At 46.4% G+C, this 19,378-nt stretch overlaps 1 protein-coding gene across 1 annotated transcript in view; it reads left to right on the forward strand.

The window, feature by feature from the left end:
• Positions 1-1,813: 1,813 nt before the first annotated feature.
• The window catches only part of CDH26 (cadherin 26), a gene marked incomplete at its 5' end in the record, with an annotated part of 35,292 nt that continues 17,727 nt past the window's right edge, over positions 1,814-19,378 (forward strand). Inside the window, 5 exons of the mRNA XM_084888978.1 lie at positions 1,814-1,879; positions 9,436-9,492; positions 10,686-10,790; positions 12,390-12,551; positions 18,366-18,513. Coding sequence (XP_084745104.1) covers positions 1,814-1,879; positions 9,436-9,492; positions 10,686-10,790; positions 12,390-12,551; positions 18,366-18,513 — 538 coding nt within the window. The remainder of the gene's footprint in view (positions 1,880-9,435; positions 9,493-10,685; positions 10,791-12,389; positions 12,552-18,365; positions 18,514-19,378) is intronic.

Raw genomic sequence — 19,378 nt, forward strand, 5'->3', positions numbered from 1 at the left:
ATCAACCAATGACAAGTGTTGGAGAAGATGAGGAGAAAAAGGAACCCTCCTGCACTACTGGTGGGAATGCAGACTGGTGCAGCCACTGTGGAGAACAGTATGGAGTTTTTTAAAAAAACTAAATATGGAATTCCCACTTGACCCAGTGATCCCACTTCTAGGAATATATCCCAAGAAACTAGAAAAACCAATTAAGAAGGATATATGCACCTCTATGTTCATAGCAGCACAATTCACCATAGCTAAAATTTGGAAACAGCCCAAATGCCCATCAGCAGATGAGCGGATTAGAAAACAGTGGTACATCTACACAATGGAATACTATGCTGTTATAAAAAAGAAGTTCTTATCTTTCGCAACAGCATGGATGGAACTGGAGAGCATTATGCTAAATTAAATAAGCAAGTCAGAGAAGGATAAATATCACACGATCTCACTCATTTGTGGAATATAAATTCCACAAATTTATATTTTTTAATATAAACATATATTTATATTATGTTTATATTTTTTAATATAAACATAATATAAATATAAACACAACATAAACTGATGAAGAAAAACAGATCCAGAGAGAGAGAAGCATCGATCAGACTATCAAACCTCAGAGGGAAGGTAGGGAAGGGTGGGGGTAAGGGAGAGAGATCAACCAAAGGACTTGTATGCATGGATATAAGCCCAACCAATGGACACAGACACCGGGTGGTGGTGGTAGTGAGGGCATGAGTTGGGGGGGGGGGGTGGGGTTAATGGGAGGATAAGGACACATATATAATACCTTAATCAATAAAGAAATTTAAAAACATAATAAGCTATTGATTTGGACTAAGATAATAACCTATTCAAATTGCAGCATTTGGCAGCATCTCACAGAGGTAAGGATGTATAGTAGGAGAATTTACCTCCTGCTTCACCTGCTAACGAACTGTTTGCTATTTTAAATGAGACAATGTGATAACAGGGTAGTATGCTAATATAATCAGGATGAATGGATCTCAGGTTTTGTTTCAAGCTTGGCCCCTGCAAACTTAAGTAGCGATGCAGTAGATGCCCAACTCTCCTGTTTTCCAGAATTCCAATGCAAGACGCAGAGCTCCGGTTGGTGCAGAGGCCCTCCCACAGGGAGTCTCTTTCCCATCTCTCCTACCTTTCTCTCTAATCCAAACTCCGAAAGGCAGATCCCTCTGAGCTTAAAAAAGATTTTGGTAGAAAATGCGTGTAAACCCCAGAGCCCTGAGACATGGTTAGGATGAAGCTGGTCAGTGCTTCAGGAAAGAAAAATACTTTGTCTCTCCTCTTGTCCTTTCTGTTTTTTTCTTCTCTAAATAAAGTTATTCTTTCTTGAAGTTCTTTTGGCTTGGGAGTTAGTCTTTAAAATATCCTGCTACAGGAAAGAGGTCAATTGCGGGGCATTGGACTTGGAAACTTGACACTAACAAAGAAACAAAGCCCTGCTCCCCGAGATGCTGGTTTCAGTTTCTCTGACCGAGTCCTCATCCCGGGCAGGTCCATTGATCGGTGTTGGCCTGTGACTATGGCAATTTCATTCTCCTCCACACCCTTCCTAGGAAGTTTGCTCATTGCTTATGAGGTCAAGGCTCAGCCAGCCCCACCTTGATACAACAAGAGTGGCCAGGGACCATGAGGGCAGGGCTGAGATGACTGGGATGAGAGAGTGGCTGGGACCCAGTGATCCAGTAACCAGGGAGAAGGCTCTGCTGAGAGGACCGGACCTGGCTGGTGAGACCACAGCCCGGGAGGACTTGCTACCACCAGAGGCTCAGGATCAGGCGTCTCGGCATCCCCTGCTGCCATGAGCTCCAGGGCCCCCACCTCCCTGCTGCTCCTCAAGCTGCTGCTGTCGCTGCTGCTGCTGCAGGTGAGCTGGCGGGGCCCCAGGCCCCTGCGATGATCTTGGTGCTGGGTCAGGGACCAGCCTGGGTGTGAGCTGGCCAGGCGGCAGGAATGGGCTGCAGAGATCTAGCCAGGCTCAGGTCACGATCTGTTTGAAGGGTGGTGGGCCGGGCTAAGGGGACGCCATTCAAAACTGGGTTATCCTGTACACACCACTTCATTTACATTTATATCAACACAAGCGTTTCCAACGATGCTTCTGTTCATGCTTTCCTTGAGACAGAGACAATCTCAACTGTGCAGGTTGTTAAAGAACACAAGCCAAATAGGCACATTTTAAAGATCTTGCCGGCAGCACCCATCTCGCAGACAGGAGCTCCAGGGAGTGAACTGTACAGGCAGAGGAGCAGCAGGGGACTTATGCTGGCAAAGGGCTGACTGAGGCAAGGCACCTTCCCCTAGGGCCAGGGGTCTGCCAGGCAGCTTGGCTCAGGGTGCTGACCAGCATGCAGGGTCCACTCCTGGGAGAGGACTGTCAGTCAGTATTACGGGTGTTACGGTATTGAGCCTTCATTTGGTGATGTAGGACTGAGCACAAGTGACTCCATTTTGGGCTTGTTGTCTCTTGTTTGAGTGTGACAATTTGAGCAAACGGACTGGATTGGAGGTCAAATCACCACCCCCTCCCATTTCCACTGCTCAAATGAAAATAAACACAAATGGTGGAATATAAATGTGGAATGAACTCGGCTAGCATGGCTGTTCTGTTTGTACCAGTGGGTGGGTTGGCACTGCACAGGCCTGCCGGGGTGGCTTGCTCACTCTGCTCTCTGTAGAGGGAGAAGAGGTACGAGGCTACTGCTGCTGAGTTCTCCCTTAAAACCCCACCGAGGGCAGCAGCCAGCTGTCATCGGGGGCAAAGATTGTGGGGCTGGACTGGGTTGCTCCCCGTCCTCATCTGGCTTATCAAGGTCTGGCTGCAGAACTGGGTTAATGACTTGACCTTGGTCCTCACCTTCGCCTAGATTGGACTCATCAGGGAGCTGTAAAACTCCCAATGCCAGGCCCATGATGAACTGTATGGAGTCTGACCCAGGCATCGGGGAGGGTTTGAATGTAAGCCTGTCAGCCTCATCTTCTTCCCCTCGAAAAGATGTTATCAGAATTTGCCCCACCTGAGGTTGTGGGAGGGGACGAGGAAACGCCCAGAAGGGCCAGCCTGTACGTCTCCATCTCTGTTTTCCTAGCCACTAGCACGGCTGGCGACATTGGTTCCTTATCCATGGTGCCATCGCTGATTGGATGCTCGCTCTGGGAGCCCTGGGACGTAGCGTAAACAAAACGGGAAACCCCTGTGGCTTCCTCACCCTGGCTGGCAATGTGGACACGAGGCCCTCGCCCTCCAGGGGAGCTGGACTGAAAAGGCTGCCTTGTTTGGCACAGTGCATGGCATTGGGAGCGTTCTCTTGGTCGCTTTCTGCCACAGCGAGTTGTGAGTGCCCTTGCCGAAACAGTGCTAGGTCACCATGGCTTCCCACTGTCCCCTCTGATCTCCAAGTCTGGAGCTGGGCCCACTCTGCAGAGAGCTGCCATGTTCCCTGGAAGCCCATTTCCCCCCGAAGCCCCACAGCCTGGTCCTGTGGCTCCGCAGGAAGCGAGGGCCGCAGCTGTGGCTCTCGCTCAGGTCTGCGTTGCACTCGGGATGCTCCTGAGAACAAAACCGAGGGCTTCTGCCTGTGTGGCCAGTACTCACCGGGGAACTGTAAACACACTCTCAGTTTATTAAAAAGAAGAAGAAGAAGAATGAGGAGGAGGAGGAGAAGGTAAACCATTACACATCAATATAAATCACATATGTTATGAAAAATAATGTCATTTTAAAAATTCCATTTAGTTAGAGGAGTGGCACTGTTTCATATTTTGCCAATCTCTTGGATGTCTGCTTAGGAGTGGATGTCGGGGCTCTCCTGACTTTGCGTTTGGCCTTGGGAAATGTGCTTGGTGAGAGCACGTGAAGAATCCTGGCTCACTCAGATATGTACCTACAAAGGGAAGAATGTTTAATAGCCTTGAACTTGACAAGTTTTATGTGTTTTTTTTTAAATTGATCTTTAAAGAGAGAAAAACAGAGAGAGAGAGAGAGAGAGAGAGAGAGAGAGAGAGAGAGAGAGAGAGAAACATTGATGAGAGAGAAACATCAATCTGCTGTTACCTGCACAACACCCCTGCCTGGAGATAGAGCCTGCAACCCAACCCTAGGCAGGTGCCCTGATCGTGATTCAAACTGTGACCTCTAGGTGCACAGGATGATGCCCAACTCACTGAGCCGCATGGGCCAGTGGCAGTGGCTTCTTTACCCTTGCTCAAAATGTGGACATGAAGGCATCTGAATAGACTGACTGTGACAGGGACACCAGTGGCCTCTTAGCTCTGGGTGACTGCCCTGGCAGGGTTTTGGAACATGATGTGTCAACCGATAGGAAACTCTTGGCTACTGAACCAGGCAGATCTCCCAAAGGTGGACATATTGCATTCCACAAGGTTAAAAAATCACCCAGGTAGCTCAGTTGCTTAGAATGTTATCCTATCCTGATATGCCAATGGTGGGTTCAGTCCCTGGTCAGGGCACATACAAGATGCAGCCAGTGAATGCATAAATAAGTGGAACAACAAAGCTATGTTTTTCTCTCTCTGCCTCAAATCAATTAAAAATCACACTTATTAATGTCTTAACGGATCTATCAGAAACACTGCCAAGTATCAGGCAAGCTGTCAAGTTCATAGTAGTAGACATCTGTTTTCCAAAACCTTATTTTTTTCTTTGAAAGCTTGCATTTTATTATCAGCAACGTGACACTGCCCATTGTTATTCTTTAGTGACAGGCTCGGTCTGCTCCCTGCCTACCAGACACCCCCTGAACAGCCACAGCCCCCATTCTGTCAAGTGAGCTGCTGTTCCACAGACACAGTGGCCTGGTCAGCCACACTAACCATCACCCTGCTTTCCCCAACGCAGCCCACTTAGTCCTGCTTTGTGCAAACTTCTCATTGGCCACGGGGTGCTGATAAGACGCCCACTCCAGAGCTGCAATGCAATGAGTTATCATTTCCCAGCTCAGTTGTTTCTCTAGGGATTTCAATAATTCTGTGAATGCACCAATACTTTATTCTTCAACGACACTGGAATTTTTTTCTATCGGTCTGTCTCCTTCCTGCCCGGCATGAGGTGAAGAGTTCACGACAGCTAGTGGAGCCTGGGCCTTTGCTTCCCCTGGGGCTGCGGCTCTAGAGGTTTCCAGGTGCGCCCTGGTGCCCTCAGTGCCAACATCACGCAGTATAGTACGCAAGTACCCAGTAGCTTCTGAGTGGTTGGCCTGAGGACTCTGAGAAGAGCCGGTGGGTGATTCTTGGGAAACGGCTGCTCCAGAGGATGTGGATGTTTATCGCCATGGCTGTTTTTTGGTAACAACAACTGGAAATAACCTAAATGTCCAAGAGAACAGATAAATAACTCTCCCATGCTCTTTAGGGAACTGCTATACACAGTGAAAACGGGTGATCGGAACTAGAGGTGTCAGCACACACATGCACAGACATACACATATAAACACATGCATGCACACATATATTTATACATGCACACACCTGCACACACACTCACACATGCACACCCCCCACATGCATACACACTCACACATGGATGCACACATACATTTAATGTTGGTTTTGACAGACACAACAGAGATGTCTTTCATTTTTTAAAATTTAATAAATCTTTATTATTTATATTATTACAATTGGTCCTCCTTTTTCCCCCCATAGTTCCCCTCCACCTGGTTCCCACTCCACCCCATGCACTTACCTCCCCCATCCCCATCCTCATCCATAGGTGTATGCTTTTTGTCCAGTCTCTTCCTGTACCTCCCACATCTCTTTTCACCTGAGAATTGTCAGTCCACTCCCTTCCTATGCCCTTGATTCTATTATATTCACCAGTTTATTTTGTTCATCAGATTTTTAATTCACTTGATTTTTAGATTCACTTGTTGATAGATATGTATTTGTTGTTCATATTTTTTATCTTTACCTTTTTCTTCTTCCTCTTCTTAATGAATACCTTTCAGCATTTCATAGAATACTAGTTTGGCGGTGATGAACTCCTTTAGCCTTTTCTTATCAGTGAAACTCTTTATCTGACCTTCAATTCTGAATGATAGTTTTGCTGGGTAGAGTAATCTTGGTTGTAGGTTCTTGCTATTCATCACTTTGAATATTTCTTTCCATTCCCATCTGGCCTGCATAGTTTCTGTTGAGATATCAGCTGACAATCGTATAGATACTCCCTTGTAGGTAACTAACTGTTTTTCTCTTGCTGTTTTTAATATTCTCTCTTTGTCTTTTGCTCTTGGCATTTTAATTATGATGTGTCTTGGAGTGGTCCTCTTTAGATTCCTTTTGTTTGGGGTTCTGTGTGCTTCTTAGACTTGTAATTCTATTTCTTTCATCAGATGGGGGAAGTTTTCAGTCATTATTTTTTCAAATAGGTTTTCAGTATCTTGCTCTCTCTCTTCTTCTGGCATACCCATTATTCTGATGTTGGTATGCTTGAAGTTGTCCCAGAGGCTCCTTACACTATCTTCATATTTTTGGATTTTTTTTCTTTTTTCTTTTCCAGTTAAGCGTTTTTTGCTTTTTTGTATTTCAAATCTTTGACTTGATTCTTATGATCCTCTAGTCTGCTGTTGGATCTCTGTATATTATTTTTTATTTCAGTCAGTGTATGTTTTAACTTCTAGTTGGTCATTTTCCATACCCTTGAGGGCCTCTCTCATATCCTCACTAAATTCATCAGCCTTTTCTAGGAAATTCTTGAAAAACCTTATAACTGTGGTTTTGAATTCTATATCCAGTTGTTTGTTTTCTTCCATTTCTTTCATTTGTGATCTGTTTCTTTGTCTCCAAATTTCCGCTGCTTCCCTGAGTTGGTAGGGTAGCTTTGTGTGGCTCGGCCTCCCCAGTTACCTGAAGTGGACACTCTTGGTGCACCCCTTTGTGGACTGTGTGTACAGTCTTGTTATAGCTAAGTCTTGATTGTTGTTGGTATCAAGGGAAGAATTGACCTCCAGGCCAATTGGCTGTGAGAATCATCTATGTCTATGTCGGGAGAACTTCTGTGCTGACAGTCCTCTCTTCAGGCACTTGTGTGTACATCTCCAGACCTCTGCCTTCTGCAACTCCCCTAAGTTTCTGCCTGACAGTCCATATTCCCCCTATATGGGGTTCAGTGCAGTTCGAACTTGGGTTCAGCACAGTCGGGAACTTTTGTCTCCTTCTTGAAAGAGAAAGCCAGTCAAGCACTCAGCCACCCATGTGCATGTCTCCATACTTCAGCCCTTTGCAGCTCCTCTGAGTTTCCTCTTTCCTTCTAGTGTGAGCTTTCCTCTTTCCTTCTAGTTGTAGAATTTCCACTCAGTCTGCTTTCCTGGATTTTTGGATGATGTTCATTTTGTCTTTTAGTTGTAGTTTTGAAATTGTTGTGCGAGGCAGCAATTTAGGTGTTGACCTATGCCGCCATCTTGGTTTCTCCTACTCAATTTCAATAGTTTTACTGTATACATGTATTTTTCTTGAGGGGATGGATAATACATAATCCTCAATGTAAATCATTATCCTATCTAATAAAGAGGGAATATGATAATTGACCCTCATGCTGTCGCAAAAGTTGGTGGCACCTACAGCCAATAGGGAGGTAATATGCTATTTGGCTGCCCCACCCTCAAAGTTGGTGGCACCCACAGCCAATAAGGTGGCAATATGCTATTTGACTGCCTTGCCCTCAAAGATGGTGGCATCCAGAGCCACAAGGTGGTGGAGCCCAGTTCCCTCAGCCCCCCAGCTGCCCAGGGCCAGCCCAAGGTGCAGGCAAGCCTTGGATGGTGGCTACTTAGCTGCCCAGTGGCGCCCAAGGCTCAGGTCACCAGGGCCAACCAAGGCTTGTGCTGTCGGCAGTGGCAGTGGCAGAGGTGTGATGGGGCGTTGCTTTCCCCTGATTGGTTGCCTCTCAACCCTGAGGGCTCCTGGACTGTGAGAGGGAGCAGGCTCGGCTGAGGGAATCCCATCCAGAGCATGAGTTTTCATGCACCTGGCCTCTATTGTAAACATTAAGTACCAAGTTCTATTATTTTATTGATTACTAGAGGCCCAATGCATGAAATTTGTGCAAGAGCAGTCTTTCTTTCCATCAGACTGTTGGCACCAGCTTCCCTCTGGTACCTGGGACCTGGGTTTCCTTTGCAGCCAGTCTACTTAGCATATTACACTTTTATTATTATAGACTAGAGACCCGGTGAACAAAATTTGTGCACTTGGTGGGGGGGCGGGGGAAGATCACCCATCCTGGCCTGCACCTTCTCACAGTCCAAGAGTCTTTGGGGGGATGTCCAACTGATGGCTTAGGCCCACTGTTCCTGGGGAGTGGGCCTGAGTACTGTCATGGAGGTGGGAGAGGCTCCCACCACTGCTGCTGCACTGGCCAGACATGACCCTGGCTTCTTGCTGAGCGGCGCTCCCCTTATGGAAGCACACTGACCACCAGGGGGCAGTTTCTGCATTGAGAATCTGCCCTCTGGTGGTTAGTGCACATCATAGTGACCGGTCATTCTGCTGTTCAGTTGATTTGCATATTAGCCTTTTATAATATAGGACTAGAGGCCCAGTGCACAAAATTCATCCAAGGGAGCGGGGGGGGGGGGGGGAGGGGGGCGGTGTCACTCAGCCCTGCCTTCACCCTCTCTAATCCATCCCTCTTGCAATCTGGGACTTCTGGCTCCTAACTACTCACCTGTTTGCCTGCCTTATTGCCCCTAACTGCCTCTGCCTGTCATCCTGATCTCCGCTTAACTGCTTCCTTGCTGGTCTAATTGCCTGTAACTGTCCCCTCCCTTGCCAGCCTGATTGCCACCTAACTGCGCCCCCCCCCCCCCTTTGCTGGCCTGATAATCCCCTAACTGCCCTTCCCACTGGCCTGATTGCCCCCTAACTGCTGCCCCTGCTGAATTGATCATCCCCTAACTGCTCTCCTCTGCAGGCCTGATCATCTCTAACCACCTCTGCCTCAGCCCCTGCCACTGTGGCTTTGTCTGGAAGATGTCCAGTCTAATTAGCATATTACCCTTTTATTAGTATAGATTGTAAGAAAAAGTCCAAAATTAAAAGGAAAAAAGAGAGAGAAAACAAAATAAAACAGAAAGAAGCCCCCGGGAATCCCACCACCCATTAGCACTTGGTGTATTGCCCCAATGCACATGTCAGTGCATCTCAGCAGACAGTGTGACCCCCTTTGTTCATTTCATGGCTTACATGTCACCAGCATTGGTGACAGGAGGGCAGAAGTCTTTGGGCAGTTCTCTGTAATTACATAAGGAAAGTGGTAATTATAAATTGAGATGCCATGAACAAGAAATTATATTTATCAACTAAAATCAGTTCTTTCCCCCCCTAATTCTTCATGATTTGTCTTTATACCTGACCTGATTCTGGTAAGCATGTTCCCTACTAATCAATATCATTTTCATTTCTAAGGTCAGCCTCATCAACAGCCTCCGACAAGAAACCGAGGACCTGGCTAAGCAAATGCAGGTGGGCCTGGAAGTCAGCGCCGTTACCGACCCCACCGGCTCCCCTGGCCTGGGAGGCAGCGTGGTTTGTGCTGCTCATACCCAAGGGCTGTTTGGTTGGCAGAAATGAGATCGGAACTCAATGTGGGCTTTCAGAATCAGAGGGACCTCCAAAGGGTTGCAGATGGGGCCTTGATGTCTAATTAGAATAGGAGCAAGCAGTGAGCATTGGAGGTCAGCCCAGGCGATCCATACCATCTTCTCTGTGGCATTTACGCAGGGGGGACTAATATTCCCAGTGTGCTGTGGCACACAGGGCTGCAGGCAGGCACTCACCCTGATCCCAGGCCACCTCAGAGTCATGTTCTCCTCTTGTTCTTGTGATCAACTCACTTTCTAATGAGTTTGTTTTTTTTAAAATGCCTTTTTCTGGCCCTGGACAATTGTGCACAGTGGTTAGTGTTTTGGCTCAGATTCAATTCCTGGTCAAGGGCATGCACGTACCTCAGTTGCAAGCTGGATCCCTGGCCTGGTAGAGGCACATTGGGAGGCCACCAGTCTATGTGTCTCCCACATCAATGTTTCTCTCTCCCCCTTTCACTCTCCCTCTCCTTCCACTCTAAAAGCAATGGGAAAATATCCTTGAGGGAGGATTTTAAAAAAGTATATTTTTCTGCATAAAGATTAATGTGGCAATAAACTAGGTTCACTTGCCATAAGTAGGCAGTAACTGTAAAATATATAGGTAACACAAACAAGACCGCGGTGTTAAACTCTACCTGTATTCTCTTGCCTGACAAGTCCCTGACTCTAATGCTGCGCCTACGTCTTGCTCTCTCAGTCTGGGTCAGCAGGGGGATCAGCAGAGAGAGAGGTGGTCAAGACCCGTCAGCCCTGGATGGAGGCTTCCGCCTCAGTGATTTCAGACAGAGCAGAGCACCGTTCTCGCTCCTTCTGTTCGGTCTGCCACAGGCCAGGGCTGGGCACACGACAGGCAGTGGTCTCCCAGGCTCTGTCTCCGTGACCCCTAAAATGACCGCATGGACCCTGGGGCACTGATGGCCCTGCCTCGCAGTTTAGGAAGGCCCTGAGGTTGGTAAGAGAACAGGCGAGTCTCATTTCTAAGCATCAGAGGCTGTTGTGAGGATGAGAAAGGATGCGTGGGGGGACCGCCAGTCACCGCCTTGCTCCTGAGCACTGTCACTGCATCTCCAGGGGGAGATCCACCGGCCTCTGCGACGAAGCAAGAGGAGATGGGTTGTCACCACCTTGGAGCTGCAGGAGGAAGATCCCGGACCCTTTCCCAAACTGGTTGGAGAGGTAAGGCAGCGGCTCCTCCTGGAGAAAAGCCCCCTCGGCGCGGATGAGGCAGGGCCTGGGCAGGCAGATGAAGTGGTGGTGGCCACGTGGCCGTGAGGTCTGGGGTGGTGCTCAGAGAGACCTGGGCAGTGCTCCCCATGCCTGCCTCTGCCTGAGGGGTGACTTCTCCACGGAGGGTTGCTGAGAAAGTTGGGGTCACATATGTCAATGGGCTGGTTAATTAACCCATGTGGAGTCCTTTTAAAAAATTCATTATTTAAAATATGGAGATTGTGGTCACCAGAAGCTGGGGGTTGGGGATAAAAGTGAGATTAAAATAAAAAAGGGAAGTAGAACTGTGGGTGCCAGGGATGTGGGAGGGCATCTCAGGAGAGTGTTTAATCGGGACAGTGTCACTTTTGCAAGATGAAAATGTTCTGGAGATGATGGTGCTGAGTCGGCAGAGTGACATGAATGCATTTATCATTGAACTGTGCACTGAAAAGCAATTAAAATAGTAAGTTTTATGTTGTTACTTCAGCACAATATAAATATTAGGAAAAATAGGGAGACTGTATTAAAAGCTCTGTCTTCTAGAGGCTTTTTAAAAACTGTAAAACCTGACCACATGGAGCCCATTTTCACATGGCAACAATCAGATGGGGTTTGAGGTATCCAGAATGCCACAGTCCCCACTACTCCCTCTTGTCTCCCTCACTTTGAAGTTGAGGGTCAACTAAGGCACCGAAGAAGACATACAGTACTGTCAGAATGCCAGAATTCCTGCACATGGCCCAGGCGTGTATTCCACCGCCTTCCTGGCCGTGATGGGCTTCTGAGTTACACGGGTGCTTGAGTCCCCTCTGCCCGATTCCTAGAAAAAAGAAAATTAAGAATAACTCATTTCCACAATGTTTATAAAAACAGCATATGCCTACTATAATAAACCTATAGGAAGTTCTTAGGGCCTACAGGGAGTTTTCAAGGCCCAGTGGTTAAAAGGGCAAACTCCCAGCAGTTGGAGCGCATGTTCCAGACGTACCACGTGCTCCCTCTGCTAGAGACCCTAGTGGCTTCCTCAGCGGTACACCAGGGCCAATGACGTGCCTCCGTTAAGGGCTGTTCTGAGATGAAGTAGGTCAGGAAGAGTGAGGCACACAGGGCACGGCTCACGCTGCACTCTCTCCTAAATGTCAGCCGTATGGCTCTTACTTGTCTTCCCCTGGCCGGACAACCAGAATCCACGAACGGGTATGCATGTTTTTAGACACTTCTCTGCAGTTTCACCTGGGAATCCATGTTAGCAGAATGGGCCACACTCTGCCCACTGTTCTGCAGCAACTTCTGCTTCATGCTCATCCAGGTCATGTGATTATCTCCATGTGGTTGCACATTGATGTTGCTTGTGACTTCTCACTATCAACAGTCACCTTGTTCCTTGTTCCTGCACTTTTGCAGGTGCGCTTATTTCTTTAGGACAAGCCCTCCCATGCTTGTCCTAAAGAAATAAGGACTTGCTGTGTGTGGCTCTTCACCGATGCCTCTGAGTCTCAGTCTTGGTAATTGACATGCAAAGTGGTTTATGCTCATTCTGTTTTTCTTAATTTTTCCTCCTTCCAGCTGTTAAATAATATGTCAGATAACATGGCACTGATGTATTTAATCAGTGGACCTGGTGTGGATCAATATCCGGAGATTGGTTTGTTTTCTATAGAAGATCACAAGAATGGAAAAATCTATGTTCACCGCTCTGTCGACCGAGAGACGACACCATCTTTTACGGTACCTGAAATTGATTCTGTAAATCTCTGGCTGGGATCATATATGTGTAGCATTATCTGAGCTGTGTGTCAGGTTCTGGGTGTTGGATGTGTTATTCTACACCTTGGAGAGCTTTAGCAGTGTGCACGGGACCCAGAGGTGAATGTTGTCATCTTTAGTCTGGGCGTTGGCTTTTAACGATTTCTGTGTCTATGTGAACTGCTACCCTCCTGCCTTCTACTGACTAGTATCCCAACAGATTAGAATTTCACAGCATTAAATGAGTGAATTTACCCTCTGAGGAGTCACAGTTGAAATCTATGGAGAGAGGCACAGAGAGACCCCAGGGTTGCCTAGTAACTGATGAGTGAGCAACTCCACACCTGGTGACAGTTTCTTAGTGTGAATCCAGGTGTTCTTTATGCTCTTACCACCCCAACACCATGGTCTACTGTGACCTTGAAATTCAGGTTCTAAACCAGGAGAGGCAATGGGAAAGGGAAATGCCTGAAGCACATGGAGGTGGATCACGTTGCTGCTTAACCTTCTAGGAGAATCATAGCAAGCTGGCTTTTTCTGCTTTGCCTTCTGCTAGAAACTGGGCGTGGTCCTCCGTCTGCCTGGCTACCCTTTAACTCCTTCGGAGTGGGAAGGTGTTAACATCAGAGAGAAGCGATATAAATAGCTTTTCTTCAGTGACCTCAACATATTTATATACATAAGAAAATACATTCCCTTAACTCACTGGCAGATTCTGCATCTCTAACTTATAAACAGGCAGAAAGTATCCCCAAATTCTGAAAGACATGCAAAGACAACTCCACACAAACCCTTGTCCCATCCACAGAATCTGCAGAGTCTGGTAAGAGAAGGAAAACAGAGGTCACGGGGGACCTGGGACAGTGAGTCTTCGTCTCCAATGAGTGAAGATCACCCAGAGGGCTGGTTAAATGCAGACGCTGGGCCAGTAGGTGGGGCAGGGCCTGAGACTGCATCTCTGACAAGCTCCATCCAGTAGATGTGTCTAGACACTGAGAACAGAGGACTAGAATGTGGCAATCATAGTGACCTGTGTAAGGGCAGAGCACACATTTAGTGCCCGTGGCTTTTCTTTTCTGGGTGTTGTTTGCTTTGAACAGCTTTAGGGTTGTTTTCTGAAACTTGAGGTTCAGATGGAAAAGCTTGGCATGTCGCAGATGGGTCCCAGGCACCATTTAGATCAGAAAGAGAAAATGTGGGGACACGAAAGACATCCCCATGGTCCTTCCTGTGGAGATTTCCAGGCCCTGAGATTTCCTCCCTGGCTTCATCAATCCCATTTACTCATCTGCTCACAGGTGTCCTTTCACACGGATTTTTGCACCAGTTGGCTAGTTGGTCCTCTTATTTAACTGAAAACCTGCAGGAAGGAAGATACAGGTGGGAACTCTGAGGCGTGTCTCTCCCTCCTACCCCCATGGCTCTCTGTCCCATTACTCTGGTTTTTCTCTCAAATTCTCTGCATTCCATGAAATGTGTACTTCTGTGTTTGAATGCCTTTTGAAGGTCAATCTCCATTAGAATGTAGGTCCTAAGAGCATTGAGATCCTGTCTTATTCATTGCTCTGACCCCTATACATAGTAGGTCCTCAGTTAATCATGTTGGATGAATAAATGCACACAGAAAAATGCGGGCTCTGCCTTCCATGGTATTGTAGGTTGAACTGTATCTTCCAAAAACATGGGTTCAGGTCCTGACCCTGGTACTGCAAATGTGAGCTTACTTGGATATAGAGTCTTCATAGATGTAAAAAAATTAAGACAAGATCATTCTGGGTTACTGGTGTGTGTGGGTCCTAACCCAATGACTGGCATCCTCATGAGAGGAGGGAGATTTGGACTCAGAGAAAGACACGGGGAAAGGCCATGTAAAGCTCAGCACAGAGACTGCAGTGGTGCATTTGTAGATCAGGGAGCACCAAGGACTGTTGGCAACCACCACAAACTGGAGACAGATTCTCCCTCAAAGTCTCCAGCAGGCACCAGCCCTGCCCACACCTCAATTCTGGTTCTGTGAAAGATTGAGTTTTTGTTTTAAGCCACACAGTTTGTAGTCCATTGCTCCAGCGGTCATAGGAAATGAACACACAGGGGTTAGAAGATGTGGTGGTAACAAGGAAGATGCCAACCTTCAGAAGTGTGACAGCTGAGGGACTTCCCATCAAGATGGCAGTGTACATAAACGCATCAAAATTACAACTAAAGCACAGAACAACAGTCATTCAGAACCACCTGAAATTTGGCTGAACAGAAATCCTACAACTAGAGAATTAACCCATAATGAGACTGGTAGGAGGGACAGAGGCATGGAACAGGTTGGTCCAACACCCACCTATGGTGTTTTCTTAATTGGGGAGGGGTATCTTGTCTGCAAAGGTTTACATGAGGAGCAAGGAGTCCCAGCTCCATACTAGGCCCCTCAGCCCAGGGATCAAGTGCCTGTAACTTCATGTGGGAATTGTGGCTGAATAACACAGAGACTACTGGAGTCCCAGTTGTTCCTCTTAAAGGGCCAGCACACAGACTTACTCAGACTCACTCCCTCTGAGCTTTAGCAGCTTGAAAGGAACCAGGGACATATGGGGAGGAACTAAATTGTCTGGGATAAGAGCAAAGAACTAAGAGGAAGCTTTCTCCTAGACAAAAGTGCTGGCAGAGGTCACTATTCCTATGCTGAGACCTCCCACCACAGTGCTGACTGGCAGGCACCATCTCTGAGTTTCCATCAACATGGCCCACACTGTGCGCCCCATCCTGGTAACTCCCTGAGACTCTGCCCCACCCAACTTGAAGCCCCACTCAAGCTGTTTGCAGTGGTCTTTCCATGTGAATATCCTGTCCTGGGTCAGGTTTCAGACTTTTCTAAAATCTCTCAAACAAGCAGCAACTAGCTTCAGAATGCAACATACCTCTCAAGAGAAGGCCCAAGGCCCAGCACTAGCAGCAGCCTGCCTTGGTTCACAGCTTGGCCTCTCCTGGGCACTGCCAAGCCCAACACAAATAGCAGCCATCTGAAGCTCACTCTGTAGCTTGTGCTGGGTGGCCCCAGGCAGGGCACAGGAAGTAGCTGACTTTGCAACTCCTAGGAGGCCTCAGAGCCAGGGGACCTGATTATCAGCTTCAGACCATGCCAGATTACAACCCTACCACATCTAGGAGTGACACACTCAAGGAGCAGACTCGGTGAGTATCAAAGCCCACTGAAGCAAGTCCTGCTCCACAGGAGCATCTCCTGCACAAGTTGTCCACACAGCTGATTGACCTGGGAGTCAATCCTTCCCAGTGATACCAACAGCAAGCAAGGCTCAACTATAACATGCCACAAAGGGGTGCACTTAGAGTACCCAGCTCAGGTGTCTGGGGAGGTTGAGCCATTGAGCCCTATAGGACACCTACTACATACTTTATCAATTTGAGGAAATATAGCAGCTCTACCCAATACTAAAAACAAACACAGTGAAATGGCCAAAATGCAGAGAAAAAGAAACTTCACAATTGAAAGAACAGAAGAAATCAGCAGGAAAAAAAATAAATGAAACGAAAGCAAACAAACTACCAACATTGAGTCCAAAACAATGGTTATAAGGATGATCAAGGAACTTAGTGACTACTGCAAGGAACTTAGAGAAATATCAGTGACATAAAGAAGAACCAGTCAGACATGAATCATACACTAACTGAAATGAAGAATAATTTACAGGGAATCAATAATAGAGGACAGGATGCCGAGAATCATATCAGTGATTTGGAATATAGGAAGCAAAAAACACTGAATCAGAACAGCAAAAATAAAGAAGAATAAAAAAAAAAGAAAATGAAGACAGTGGGGGACTTCAAGAGTACCAATATTCCCATCACAGAGGTATTGGAAGGAGAAGAGAGGGAACAAGAAGCTCAAAACCTATTTGAAAAAATAGTGACAGAAAGCTTCCCTTACCTGGTGAAAGAAATAGACATACAAGTCCAGAAAGTCCCAAAGAAGAAGAACCCAAAGAGGTCCACACCAAGACAAATCATAAGTAAAATGACAAAGGTTAAGACAAATGGAGAATCTTAAAGTAGCAAGAGAAAAACAATACCAAAGCCCACTGAAGCAAGTCCTGCCCAGGTTGTCCACATGGGTGCTCCCTTAAAGAATGCCCTTTAACATTCTTATAATACTGGTAATACTGGTTGGTGGTGATGAACTCCTTTATTTTATTATTTATTTTATTTTATTTTATTTTTTTTGTCTGTGAAGATCTTTATCTGACCTGACCCTTAATTCCCTTAAAGTCACATGGGTGCTCCCTTAAAGAATGTCTTTTAACATTTCTATAAGGGAGCACCCATATGACTGTCAGTTGATTTATCAACATAAACTTTTCAGGTCAGAAGGGAGTAGCAAGAAATAGTAAAAGTATGAGAAAATCAAGGACCTACAACCAATATTAGTCTATCCAGCAAAGCTACCATTTAGAATCGAAGGTCAGATAAAAAGCTTCACAGACAAAAAAAAAAAAAAAAAGCTAAAGGAGTTCATCACCAAGAACCAGTATTATAAGAAATGTTAAAGGGAATTCTTTAAGCAGAAGAAGAAGAAGAAGAAGAAGAAGAAGAAGAAGAAGAAGAAGAAGAAGAAGAAGAAGAAGAAGAGAAGAAAAAGAAAATGGCAATAAATATGTGTCAACAATTGAATCTCAAAATTAAAATAAATGAACAAGGAATCTAATGAACAAAATAAACTGATGAATAAAATAGAACCAAACCAAAAGTATGGAAACATGGAACAGACTGAAGAATCTCAGAGGGAAGTGGGGAGAGGCGGTGGGAAAAGATCCACCAATTAACTCATGCATAAAAGCATAATCTATGGACATAGATAATAGGGAGGTGAAAGCTGTGGATGGGGCAGGATCAAGGTGATGGGGCAATGAGGGGAAGAAAGCAAGGGGACATCTATAATACTCTCAACAATAAAGATGTAAAAAAAAAAAAGTGGGACAGTCAAGTGTCATGGTAGCACTATACAAAATGAGTATTTGGGCTTAACCACTGGCCTTGGTGTAAAAATGCTGGTCATTGTCCACAAAGACAGGTGCCGTTAAACATTAAGTGAGCTCACTGCAGTGGCAAATAGACCTTTTTTGTGGCACTGGACAATGACGGAGTCACCAGAACCAGCCTCAACACTTCAAAGTCGTGTTTGGGAAGTGGCGGGATCTGGGTGTGGGATGTGGGGAGGTAACTTCTTGTTAATTCTATGAACCTATGAGAAGCAGTGACACCAGATTAGAACTGCTGTAAGATTAAGATAAAGTTGAAAAGGGAAAAGGCCCCCCCCCCCTTTTTTTCCCCCTGTGCAGGAATCCTATCTATTCATATCAAAACATGCTCAATTTCATAGGATGCAAAAAAAAAACTAAAAAAAAATTTTTTTAAATCCATTCTTTTATATTCCTCAAAATAGCTTTTTGTTGATCTTCATCCCAACAGTTATTTTGACCTACTCACAATCTGTGCATCAAAGTGATAGTGTATGTGTTTGGCACATAGAATGATTCTTCTTGCTCATTTGAGTCTAAGAGCATAGACCTTGCATGTGTAATTTTAAACAGCCAGATGCCAATCCACCATGTCAATGCACCATGTTTCTCCGAGGATGGCAGTCTTCCAGCTATAACACAAGGCTAAAGCCCTTTCCATATGCAGGAATTATCCCTGATGTCTCCTTTCTCCATTGTGATTCTGGTGGTTATTTGATTAGCATCAACAAGCCAGGTCTCTTCCACATTAACACAGTTCTCTGCTTCCCAGATTTACTTCGATGTTGTGAGTCGTTTGACAGGAAAGCACGTGGACAACTCCTTGATCTTCATCATCAAGATCAGTGATGTGAATGACCATGCACCCCTGTTCCCCAAGAATGAGTTCAATGTCAGTGTGAGAGAGAGCCACGCAGCAGGTGTGTGCGCTGGGCTGTGGGCTGCCCGTCCTGTCCCCTGAAGGTTCTTCTGCCAATACTTGGGGCACTTGCTCCCAGTTCTCTGCAGAGAGGCAGTTCACTGGCCACATCCGGAGGGCCTAGGCTCTGGATCAGAGTGAATCCTTGAGATCTGCAGCCATTGTTGGCAATATAATGCTGAGTTCTCTGGAAGAGCCAATATGTAAATACCAATATCCTATACACTGAGTGGCCAGATTATTGTGATCTCTGAACTCATAATAATCTGGCCACTCAGTGTATATCCTATATAATAAAAGGCTAATATGCAAATTGTCCCCTCAACCAGGAGTTCGACCAGCAGGCAGGCGGGTCAACCACCCATGTCCCCTCCCCCTGGCCAGGCTGGCTGGATCCCACCCATGCATGAATTCATGCACTGGGCCTCTAAAATGTATATTTGGATGGGAGGAGCTAAAGGAGGGTGGGGAAATAAGTAGAGAGTTACTGGAGGGTGGCAACAAGCTACTGGCACATGAATTGGTACACAGGGCTACTAGTCCTATATAATAAAAGCCTAATATGCAAATTTCCCCTTGGGCAGTCTTTTGACAGGAGACTAGGAATTTGACTGTTTGCTATAACAAGCGTTGGCCACCAAAGGGTGGCCCAGAACATGGCAGGTGTTAGCAATGTGGCACTAGCAGTGAGCGAGCAGTAGTGGAGGCGCTACCAGCACTGATAGGCCCCAATGAGAGCTGAACCATGGTGGGATGGTGGAGCAGGTGAGCAGGCAGTGCCAGGCCAAGGTAGGTGTGAGCAAGGGCCCAACTTCTCTGCTAATCACCCTGCACATGGTGACCAGCAGCAGTGGTGGGGCCACCAT

The sequence above is a fragment of the Pipistrellus hanaki genome (genome assembly GCF_964339955.1).
Source record: "Pipistrellus hanaki genome assembly, chromosome: 6".
Taxonomy (NCBI): Eukaryota; Metazoa; Chordata; class Mammalia; order Chiroptera; family Vespertilionidae; genus Pipistrellus; species Pipistrellus hanaki.